General features: G+C 38.0%; 1 protein-coding gene across 12 annotated transcripts in view; it reads right to left on the bottom strand.

Annotated features, from left to right (window-relative positions):
* Nucleotides 1–12,266, bottom strand: part of DPY19L2 (dpy-19 like 2) — a 110,557-nt gene that overhangs the window by 75,807 nt on the left and 22,484 nt on the right. For all 12 annotated transcript variants that reach the window (XR_010129311.1, XM_063693855.1, XM_063693854.1 and 9 more), the window contains one exon: nucleotides 10,037–10,130. Coding sequence is in view for 11 of the 12 variants with exons in the window: in XM_063693855.1 (XP_063549925.1) it covers nucleotides 10,037–10,130 (94 nt within the window). In the remaining variant the exon portion in view is untranslated. The remainder of the gene's footprint in view (nucleotides 1–10,036; nucleotides 10,131–12,266) is intronic.

Below are 12,266 nucleotides of genomic sequence, written 5' to 3'. Positions count from 1 at the left end.
ATAGGAACAGCTCCAGTCTACAGCTCCCAGCACGAGCGACACAGAAGACGGGTGATTTCTGCATTTCCAACTGAAGTACTGGGTTCATCTCACTGGGGCTTGTCCAATAGTGGGTGCAGCCCACGGAGCAGGGTGGGGCATCACCTCACCCGGGAAGCACAAAGGGTTGGGGAATTCCCTTTCCTAGCCAAGGGAAGCCATGACAGACAGTACCTGGAAAATCGGGACACTCCCACCCTAATACGGCACTTTTCCAACGGTCTTAGCAAACAGCACACCAGGAGATTATATCCCGCACATGGCTCGGAGGGTCCCATGCCCATGGAGCCTCACTCACTGCTAGCACAGCAGTCTGAGATCCAACTGCAAGGCGGCAGTGAGACTGGTGGAGGGGCATCCAACATTGCTGAGGCTTGAGTAGGTAAACAAAGCAGCCAGGAAGCTCGAACAGGGTGGAGCCCACCGCAGCTCAAGGAGGCCTCCCTGCCTCTGTAGACTCCACCTCTGGGGGCAGGACGTTGCCAAACAAAAGGCAGCAGAATCCTCTGCAGACTTAAATGTCCCTGTCTGACAGCTTTGAAGAGAGTAGTGGTTCTCCCAGCACACAGCTGGAGATCTGAGAACAGACAGACTGCCTGCTCAAGTGGGTCCCTGACCTTCGAGTAGCATAACTGGGAGGCACCCCCTAGTAGGGGCAGACTGACACCTCACACAGCTGGGTACTCCTCTGAGACGAAACTTCCAGAGGAATGATCAGGCAGCAACATTTGCTGTTCACCAATATCCACTGCTCTGCAGCATCCACTGCTGATACCCACACAAACGGTCTGGAGTGGACCTCCAGCAAACTCCAACAGACCTGCAGCTGGGGGTCCTGACTGTTAGAAGGAAAACTAACAAACAGAAAGGACACCCACACCAAAACCCCATCTATACGTCACCATCATCAAAGACCAAAGGGAGATAAAACCACAAAGATGGGGAGAAACCAGAGAAGAAAAGCTGAAAATTCTAAAAATCAGAGTGCCTCTTCTCCTCCAAAGGAGCATAGCTCCTTGCCAGCAACAGAGCACAGCTGGAAGGAGAATGACTTTGACAAGTTGAGAGAAGGCTTCAGACGATCGGTAACAACAAACTTCTCCAAGCTAAAGGAGGGTGTTCGAACCCATCGCAAAGAAGCTAAAAACCTTGAAAAAAGATCAGATGAATGGCTAACTAGAATAAACAGTGTAGAGAAGACCTTAAATGACCTGATGGAGCTGAAAACCAAGGCATGAGAACTACGTGACGCATGCACAAGCTTCAGTAGCCGATTTGATCAAGTGGAAGAAAGGGTATCAGTGATGGACGATCAAATGAATGAAATGAAGCGAGAAGAGAAGTTTAGAGTAAAAAGAAATAAACAAAGCCTCCAAGAAACATGGCACTATATGAAAAGACCAAATCTACGGCTGATCAGTGTACCTGAAAGTGACAGGGAGAATGGAACCACATTGGAAAACACTCTTGAGGATATTATCCAGGAAAACCTGCCCAACCTAGCAAGACAGGCCAACATTCAAATTCAGGAAATACAGAGAATGCCATAAAGATACTCCTCGAGAAGAGCAACCCCAAGACACGTAACTGTCAGATTCACCAAAGTGGAAATGCAGGAAAAAATGTTAAGGGCAGCCAGAGAGAAAGGTCGGGTTACCCACAAAGGGAAGCCCATCAGACTAACAGCTGATCTCTTGGCAGAAACTCTACAAGCCAGAAGGGGGGTGGGCAATATTCAACATTCTTAAAGAAAATAATTTTCAACCCAGAATTTCATATCCAGCCAAACTAAGCTTCATAAGTGAAGGAGAAATAAAATCCTTTACAGACAAACAAATGCTGAGAGATTTTGTCACCACCAGGCCTGCCTTACAAGAGCTCCTGAAGGAAGCATGAAATATGGAAAGGAACAACCGATACCAGCCACTGCAAAAACATGCTAAATTGTAAAGACCATCGAAGCTAGGAAGCAACTGCATCAACTAACGAGCAAAATAACCAGCTAACATCATAATGACAGGATCAAATTCACATAAAACAATATTAACCTTAAATGTAAATGGGCTAAATGCTCCAATTAAAAGACACAGACTGGCAAATTGGATCAAGATCAAGACCCATCAGTGTGCTGTATTCGGGAAACCCATCTCATGTGCAGAGACACACATAGGCTCAAAAAAAAGGGATGGAGGAAGATCTACCAAGCAAACAGAAAACAAAACAAAAGGGGTTGCAATCCTAGTCTCTGATAAAACAGACTTTAAACCAACAAAGACAAAAAGAGACAAAGAAGGCCATGACATAATGGTAAAGGGATCAATTCAACAAGAAGAGCTAACTATCCTAAATATATATGCACCCAATACAGGAGTAGCCAGATTCATAAAGCAAGCCCTTAGAGACCTACAAGGAGACTTAGACTCCCACACAATAATAATGGGAGACTTTAACACCACACTGTCAACATTGGACAGATCAACGAGACAGAAAGTTAACAAGGATATCCAGGAATTGAACTCAACTCTGCACCAGGTGGACCTAATAGACATCTACAGAACTCTCCACCCAATATCAACAAAATATACATTCTTCTCAGCACCACATCGTACTTATTTCAAAATTGACCACATAGTTGGAAGTAAAGCACTCCTCAGCAAATGTAAAAGAACAGAAATTATAACAAACTGTCTCTCAGACCATAGCGCAATCAAACTAGAACTCAGGATTAAGAAACTCACTCAAAACCACACAACTACATGGAAATTGAATAACCTGCTCCTGAATGACTACTGGGTACATAACGAAATGAAGGCAGAAATAAAGATGTTCTTTGAAACCAATGAGAACAAAGACACAACATACCAGAATCTCTGGGAAACATTTAAAGCAGTGTATAGAGGGAAATTTATAGCACTAAATGCCCACAAGAGAAAGCAGGAGAGATCTAAAATAGATACCCTAACATCACAGTTAAAAGAGGGAGATAGAGACACAAAAAACTCTTTAAAAAATCAATGAATCCAGGAGCTGGTTTTTGGGAAAGATCAACAAAATTGATAGACCACTAGCAAGACTAATAAAGAAGAAAAGGGAGAAGAATCAAATAGACGCAATAAAAAATGATAAAGGGGATATCACCACCGATCACTCAGAAATACAAACTACCATCAGAGAATACTATAAACACCTCTACTATAAACTAGAAAATCTAGAAGAAATGGATAAATTCCTGGAAATATACACCCTCCAAGACTAAACCAGGAAGAAGTTGAATCCCTGAATAGAACAATAACGGGCTCTGAAATTGAGGCAATAACTAATAGCCTACCAACCAAAAAAAGTCCAGGACCAGACAGATTCACAGCCCAATCCTACTAGAGGTACAAAGAGGAGCTGGTACCATTCCTTCTGAATCTATTCCAATCAAAAGAAAAAGAGGGAATCCTCCCTAACTCATTTTAGGAGGCCAGCATCATCCCGATACCAAAGCCTGGCAGAGACACAACAAAAAAAGAGAATTTTAGACCAATATCCCTGATGAACATTGATGCAAAAATCCTCAATAAAATACTGGCAAACCGAATCCAGCAGCACATCAAAAAGCTTATCCACCATGATCAAGTGGGCTTCATCCCTGGGATGCAAGGCTGGTTCAATATACGCAAATCAATAAATGTAATCCAGCATATAAACAGAACCAAAGACAAAAACCACATGATTACCTCAATAGATGCAGAAAAGGCCTTCAACAAAATTCCACAGCCCTTCATGCTAAAAACTCTCAATAAACTAGGTATTGACGGGATGAATCTCAAAATAATAAGAGCTATCTATGACAAACCCACAGCCAATATCATACTGAATGGGAAAAAACTGGAAGCATTCCCTTTGAAAACCAGCACAAGACAGGGTTGCCCTCTCTCACCACTCCTTTTCAACATAGTGTTGGAAGTTCTGGCCAGGGCAATCAGGCAAGAGAAAGAAATAAAGTGTATTCAATCAGGAAAAGAGGAAGTCAAATTGTCCCTGTTTGCAGGCGACATGATTGTATATCTAGAAAACCCCATTGTTTCAACCCAAAATCTCCTTAAGCTGATAGGCAACTTCAGCAAAGTCTCAGTATACAAAATCAATGTGCAAAAATCACAACCATTCCTATACACCACTAATAGACAAACAGAGAGCCAAATCATGAGTGAACTCCCATTCACAATTGTTTCAAAGAGAATACCTAGGAATCCAACTTACAAGGGATGTGAAGGACCTCTTCAAGGAGAACCACAAACCACTGCTCAACGAAATAAAAGAGGACACAAACAAATGGAAAAGCATACCATGCTCCTGGATAGGAAGGATCAATATCGTGAAAATGGCCAGACTGCCCAAGGTAATTTATAGATTCAATGCCATCCCCATCAAGCTACCAATGACTTTCTTCACAGAATTGGAAAAAACTACTTAAAAGTTCATATGGAACCAAAAAAGAGCCCTCATTGCCAAGACAATCCTAAGCAAAAAGAACAAAGCTGGAGACATCACGCTACCTGACTTCAAACTATACTACAAGGCTACAGTAACCAAAACAGCATGGTACTGGTACCAAAACTGAGATATAGACCAATGGAACAGAACAGAGCCCTCAGAAATAATGCTGCATATCTACAACCATCTGATCTTTGACAAACTTGACAAAAACAAGCAATGGGGAAAGGATTCCCTGTTTAATAAATGGTGCTGGGAAAACTGGCTAGCCATATGTAGAAAGCTGAAACTGAATCCCTTTCTTACACCTTTTACGAAAATTAATTCAAGATGGATTAAAAACTTAAATGTTAGACCTAAAACCATAAAAACCCTAGAAGAAAACCTAGGCCATTCAGGACATAGGCATGGGCAAGGACTTCATGACTAAAACACCAAAAGAAATGGCAACAAAAGCCAAAATTGACAGATGGGATCTAAGTAAACTAAAGAGCTTCTGCACAGCAAAAGAAACTACCATCAGAGTGAACAGGCAACCTACAGAATGGGAGAAAATTTTTCCAATCTACCCATCTGACAAAGGGCTAATATCCAGAATCTGCAAAGAACTTAAACAAATTTATAAGAAAAAAATCAAACAACCCCATCAAAAAGTGGATGAAGGATATGAACAGACACTTCTCAAAAGAAGACATTTATGCAGCCAACAGATACATGAAAAAATGCTCATCATCACTGGCCATCAGAGAACTGCAAATCAAAACCACAATGAGATACCATCTCACACCAGTTAGAATGGCAATCATTAAAAAGTCAGGAAACAACAGGTGCTGGAGAGGATGTGGAGAAATAGGAACACTTTTACACTGTTGGTGGGACTGTAAACTAGTTCAACCACTGTGGAAGACAGTGTGGCAATTCCTCAAAGATCTAGAACTAGAAATACCATTTGACCCAGCCATCCCATTACTGGGTATATACCCAAAGGATTATAAATCATGCTGCTATAAAGACACATGCACACATATGTTTATTGTGGCACTATTCACAATAGCAAAGACTTGGAACCAACCCAAATGTCCATCAACGATAGACTCGATTAAGAAAATGTGGCACATATACATCATGGAATACTATGCAGCCATAAAAAATGATGAGTTCACATCCTTTGTAGGGACATGGATGAAGCTGGAAACCATCATTCTGAGCAAACTGTCGCAAGGACAGAAAACCAAACACCACATGTTCTCACTCATAGGTGGGAATTGAACAATGAGAACACTTGGACGCAGTTTGGGGAACATCACACACCGGGGCCTGTCATGAGGTTGGGGGAGGGGGGAGGGATAGCATTAGGAGATATACCTAATGTAAATGACGAGTTATTGGGTGCAGCACACCAATATGGCACAAGTATACATATGTAACAAACCTGCACGTTGTGCACATGTACCCTAGAACTTAAAGTATAATAATAATAAAAAAAAGATACAAGAGGATATTTTGAAGAAAAGCATTCCAAGATTCCTTGTTTGATTGGAAGAAGGGGAAAGATATCAATGTATTTTATACTTGAACAAATCATATCTGTATGTTAAAATTTTACGGTTAGTCACCAAAAGAATAGAAGCAGAATATCTACCTTCCCAGTTAGTGTCAGTGGGGAGGGTAGCCATGGTAACAAATACAAAAGTTTTCCCCAAATTTCTGTTTCTTTTGTTCCTCAAATGCCAGTTTCCAATATCCTCACAGTTTTGATGACACCTCTACAGTCAATATTGGTTGACTCTGTTTATCCTTCTTAAAGACTAGATAGAGCCTAATAATGTATTTTATATTCCAGGACTATATAACCAATTTAGAGAGACTAGCACCTCTTCGGTAGCCCTCCTAATGAAATATACTGATTTTTTTAATTTTAGTCATTGTTGTGTAACATTTTCCATATGAAAAAACAAAAAAGATAAGAAATACAAACCATTTTCAAAAACAGAACTTATTTATTCATTTATTTATTTATTTATTTTTAGTTTTGAGACTGAGTCTCACTCTGTCGCCCAGGCTGGAGTGCAGTGGTGCGATGTCGGCTCACTGCAAGCTCTGCCTCCCAGGTTCACGCCATTCTCCTGCCTCAGCCTCCCGAGTAGCTGGGACTACAGGCGCCCACCACCACGCCCGGCTAATTTTTTGTTGTTGTTGTTGTATTTTTAGTAGAGACAGGGCTTCACCTTGTTAGCCAGGTTGGTCTCGATCTCCTGACCTCATGATCGGCCCGCCTCGGCCTCCCAAAGTGCTGGGATTACAGGAGTGAGCCACTGCTCCCAGCCCAAAAACAGAACTTTTTTAAAAAAATAGAACATTTTTAAAGCTGCCCAAACAATCTCAAAGGAATCCTTTTCCCTCAAAATACTTTAATGAGCTTATATTTTTTCTATATGGCACATAGAAAAGTGCATAACATTTCTAGCTCATAGATCTACTGCAAAAGGAACATTCATGTAGTCACCATATAATTAACTGAAATACAGAAATTATTATACTGAGTCTCCACTTGCCAGCCTCCAAGATAAGAATCAGCTACTGACCTGATTTTTGAGATTATCAACATAACCATTTCTATATACATATCAAACTATGATTTACTTTAATCTGTTTTTAAACAATATACAAATGGAAGTATGGAGTATTTTTTTTAATTTTGTACCTGGATTCATTCATTCAAAATTATATTTGTAAGATTCAACCATGTTGTGTGTAGCTGTATAGTTCATTCATTCTCATTATTGTACACTGTTCCACCATGTTAATAAACCAAAATGTATTCATTTCTCTGTTAATGGATATTTGGGTTGTTTCCAGTTTGAAGCTATTGCAAATAATGCTACTATATTATTGTATGTACTTCCCAGTACACACATGCAGGACTTTTTTGGGAATATATACTTTAAATTAGACTTACTGAGTTACAAGGTATCTATATCTTGAACGTTATCAGATAATGTACACTGTTTACCAAAATAGTTGTACCAATTTATATGTCCACCTGTGGTGGATGAAAGCTCCTTTATCAGTCTATTAGATGTGAGTTGGTATTTCACTGTGGTTTGAATTTGTATTTTCTTTATGACTAATGATGGTGGTCAACTTTACATATGTTTATTGACCATTTGGTGTTCTTCCGGAAAATATCAGTTCATAAACAATTTGTCCATTTTTCTATCAGGTTGTCTTTCTTCTTTATCTTCCCACTCTAATATAAACTTCACAAGGACAGAGATTTCTGTCCTATATTCCAAGCACCTAGAACAGTGCTCCTGGTCACAACAGTCTTTCAATAAATATTTATCAAATTAATGAATGAAATTTCTGGATAGTAGGTGGGGTATATACTTTGTAAATATCTTCACTCACTTTGTGGTTTATTTTTTATCCTACAGTTCTTTTGAGGAACTGAAGTTCTTTTCATCAAATTTATTAGTTTTTCTTCATGACTGGATTTTTTTATCTTGTTTATGAAATCACTTCTTATTCCAAGTGACTTTTTCTATATTATACGCTGAACACTTTATAAATTTGTGTTTCATATTTGAGTGTTTAATCCAACTTGGATGTATTACCTATATAGTTCCAATTTCTCCTTGTTCCATATGATCTCCCAATTATTCCAGCACTATTTATTAAAATGCCTGTCCTTACTCACCTATCTGCGATACCCACTCTTCCATATATCAAATGCCTTTAAATGTACATTTCTGCTTCTGGGCTCTACTCTATTGCAGTTATCTATTTGTCTATTGCTGTGCCAATATCATAGTGTCTTTTTACATTAGCTTTATAATACAGCAACAATTGATAGTGCAAATCCTCCTTTTTCAAGAATACCTTGACTGTATTTGGCCCTTTGCATTTCTGAATAACTTTTAAATCAGCTCATCAAAGTCAACAAAAAATATGTTGGAATTTTGACTGGTGGAGCATTGAATCTATAAAGCTTTTTAATATCAAGTCTTCAATCAATGAACATGGAATATCTCTCCACTTAGATTTTCCTAGACATATCTCAGGAATGTTTTAATCATTTTCCCATAGCTATCATATGTATCTTTTGTTGGATTTATTCTGAGGAATATCATGCGTTTAATGTAGCATCCTTTCAAAATTTCATTTTCTATTTGATGCTAAAGTATAAAATTTATAATTTTGAATTTTAATATTAATGCTTACATCTAGTAACATTGTAAATTTTCTTATTATTGCAAATACTGTATCCATAAACTTTTAAAATTTTTCTAGATATATGATGTAATCTACTTTTAAGAACACATTTCTTTTTTTTCAAGTTTTCCAATCCTTATACTTATTACTACTTTTCTTTTTATGTACCGTGCTGGATAGTATTCCTGGTACAACACTGACTATGTCACTAGTTTTGATTGATTCTATGCTAGTCTTTTTTATGCTGAAAACTTCCTAAAACAAAGAGTGTATATATTTACTAATCTCTATATTGACATAAGCCCCATGAAAACTCAATAAATATTTGTTGAAAGAGTAAAGCTATCAATTAATTTTAATTTTAATTTTAAATGTTTTGCATGACAAGAATAACACTGTAAGAAATCTGATGATTCAGCTAGGAATACCCTCCACTGAAAGAAACAGAAAACCTAACAAAAGTGGTTTACAAAATATGGATGTTGTTTATTGTATCATTCAACAAGAAAATGAAAGATAAGCATCTGTTGGCATTGGTTCAGCAGCAGAAGGATGGTAGGCCAGATATATCTGCTATTTTTATGACCTTTCCCTTATGGTCACAAGATGACTGCTACAGCTCTGGGCATGACATCCTAGTGTAATAAAAGCAGGAAGAAACAGAGAAGGGGCAGCTAAGTCTGTCCTTTTGTGAGAAAGGCAGATACTTTACTAGATGTAACCAAAACTGACTCAACTTAGTTTTCATTGGCAAAAACTAGCTGATATGGCTATCTCAGGGAGCAATTAAGTGTGGGGGCAAAACACATGACCGTTGAAATTAATTTCAACTTATCACCTGAGACCGGTCTCGCTGCTGCTTCATCGTGGTACTCTTATCAAGATAGACATGCTAGCAGATGTAAGTGCCTGCCACATGTGATTCACAATTTTTCCTACTGCTTTCTTAATTTCATCCTTAGAGAATACAATTAGAAATAAGCTGCTACTACTGCTAACCAAAGATCTCCTCCAATGTTTCATTAATTTTACACATGAACTAGGAGATATTCCATTAAAGCCTTTGTTAGGAAATCTGTTTAAACAACAGAATAAAAGGGATGACTTTGAGATAGAATTTTAGTGACATCTCCAGTTTCTGGTTACATGATATTGGTTAAGCTTCTGAAAAATCAAGTAAATCCACAAACTTTCCTGATATGAATCTAATCTCATTAATTTTCCTTTTCATTTAATCAACAAATATCAGCCAGTCTGTAAAAGCCCACTGAAAGGTCTCTTAATTCAGTAGTAGTCTTACCTCAGGTATGCTCCATACATGAAGAACAATCCCATCATTAGCCCATTTAAAATAAAGATTACACCAACATAAAAGCAAGCAGGATCTCCCAATCCTTTGAAAAGATACAGATAATCAGTGTTTAATGAATATATGACTCTAAAGCAATTGGGCATAATTATCTCAGTGCTTTGCAATCAAGAGCTCATGAATTTGCTGAAAGCATTTGCTTTCCAGATTGCTGCTGTGTTTAATTATTTACCCTTATAAGAGTTTGTGTGTGTGTGTGCTTGCAGACACATATATATGTGTGTGTGTATATATATGTGTGTGTATATATACACATACACGTATGTAAGCTCACCCTTAATGAGTGATTATATAGTTACACTTATACTTTATACTTTTTATAATTGCATTTATACTTTCCTCCAATGAATTACTATTATACTGTAATGATTTGTTGGGGATTCACATTTATTTAGGTGATGCTGCTAGTGTTCAGTGTCTGGAACTGTCTGTAGAACCACTTAATGAATACAAAAGAAAATCCATTACATTATTTTTATCTTTTGCTAGGTTCTAGGAAGAGTTAAGATATGGTTTTGACTTTAGGGTACAGCTTTAGTCTATATGAAATGATCCAGTCATTTGATCCGTTATTATGTATAGCTAGAATCTTAGTATATTCCATATAGAAGATCATGTGTGTGTGTGTGTGGCAATATGTACTTAACAATCATCCCACATTTTTCTCAGAACAAGTTTATGATATTAGCTGGTATAAACATACTTTTCTTATGGTTGAGAAAACAGAACATAAGATATTCAACTTGTCAAAGGTTATTTCACTTTAACTGGCTGGAGCCAAGGTCTGAAGGCTGGCCTTCTGATTCCCCCTGCCTCTCTGATCGCTCCTTTCAGTCAGTTCTAGTAACTTCTCTTGTTTTACGTACCACTCTTTAATATTGGACCACCTTAGGCTCTGTCATATCCCCCCTTCATTTCTCCATCTGCATATTCTCCATAAGGAAATTCTTCCACATCCACAGCTCCAATGATCTATATACAGATGACTCCAACTCTACATTTAATCCAGAACTTTCTCCTTATTCTTATACCCAGATAGCCACTTGATGTCCCCACTCTGAGGTCTCTCAAGTACCTCAAATTTATGCATACACAATGAAACATAACAATACAAACCTGCTGCTGTTCAAATGTTTCCTATCACTCAAAGGAGCTCAGTTACTTAAGCTAGAAACCAAACTGTGTTTCACATGATTCTTCACTCACCTTCTCCTCTCTTACCAAACAATTACCAAGTCTTGTCCATTCTGCTTCCAAATTCTCTCTCATACCCAGGCATTTCCACATTATCTTTCCTGCAATCACTTGTTGAGAATATAATTGTCTCCTACCTGGCCTCCCTTAACCTACTTTTGTTCCTTTACTAATATTTTTTCCATACCATTGACTAAATAATGTTTTAAAATGGAACTCTGTTAAAATTCTTCAATGGATAAAGTATAAAATCCTTCACCAGTGCACCCCTTTCATGATCTGATCCTTGCTTATATTCCCAGCACCATTTCACAGCATTTTTCTTCTCCATCGCTTCTAGGATTTCTAGCCTTCTTTCAGTTCTCTCTTGCTTCAGGATATTTGAATATATTATTCCCTATTCTTAAAATACTTATCCTCTCTTACTCCTAGTGTCAGTAACCTTATTTTCTTATTTGTAATATCCATCACAGTTGTAACTGCTAACAGCCCCCTTACAGCATAAGCTCTATGAGGGTAAGGCCCCACGTCTAGCTGGTTCATCTCTGTGTCCCAAGTGCCAAACACTAACTTATCACTTATTGGGAATGTAACTAATACTATACTTAGGTGATCATTTTCACCACTCAGACAGGGTCACACCTTCCAGCTGACTGAATCATTGCAAAGTCTTTCATTTTATGAGGCATTTTCTCCAATCCTTTACATTGTACACAAAAAAGTGTAATTGCCCCTCAAACATCCTCATCAATTCTATTTTTACTGAGGGAATCAGTAAAAAATGTAAGGAAAATAGATTTAGTTTATATCCCAAGAGTTGAATGTTGTTACAAACAAGTCTAAAAATTTATTCATAAAATATAGTAAGTCATGTTGTTAAGAATTTGAAGAAATAAAGAAAAAACAACAGTGTTAGTGTTATGAAAACAGATACAAGTGGCTCTGAATGAGAGTCTCAAGGGACAGC

The sequence above is a fragment of the Gorilla gorilla genome, chromosome 10, assembly GCF_029281585.2.
Source record: "Gorilla gorilla gorilla isolate KB3781 chromosome 10, NHGRI_mGorGor1-v2.1_pri, whole genome shotgun sequence".
Taxonomy (NCBI): domain Eukaryota; kingdom Metazoa; phylum Chordata; class Mammalia; order Primates; family Hominidae; genus Gorilla; species Gorilla gorilla.
Note: the sequence above shows the minus strand (reverse complement) of the source record. Positions and strands in the feature narration are given on the sequence as shown.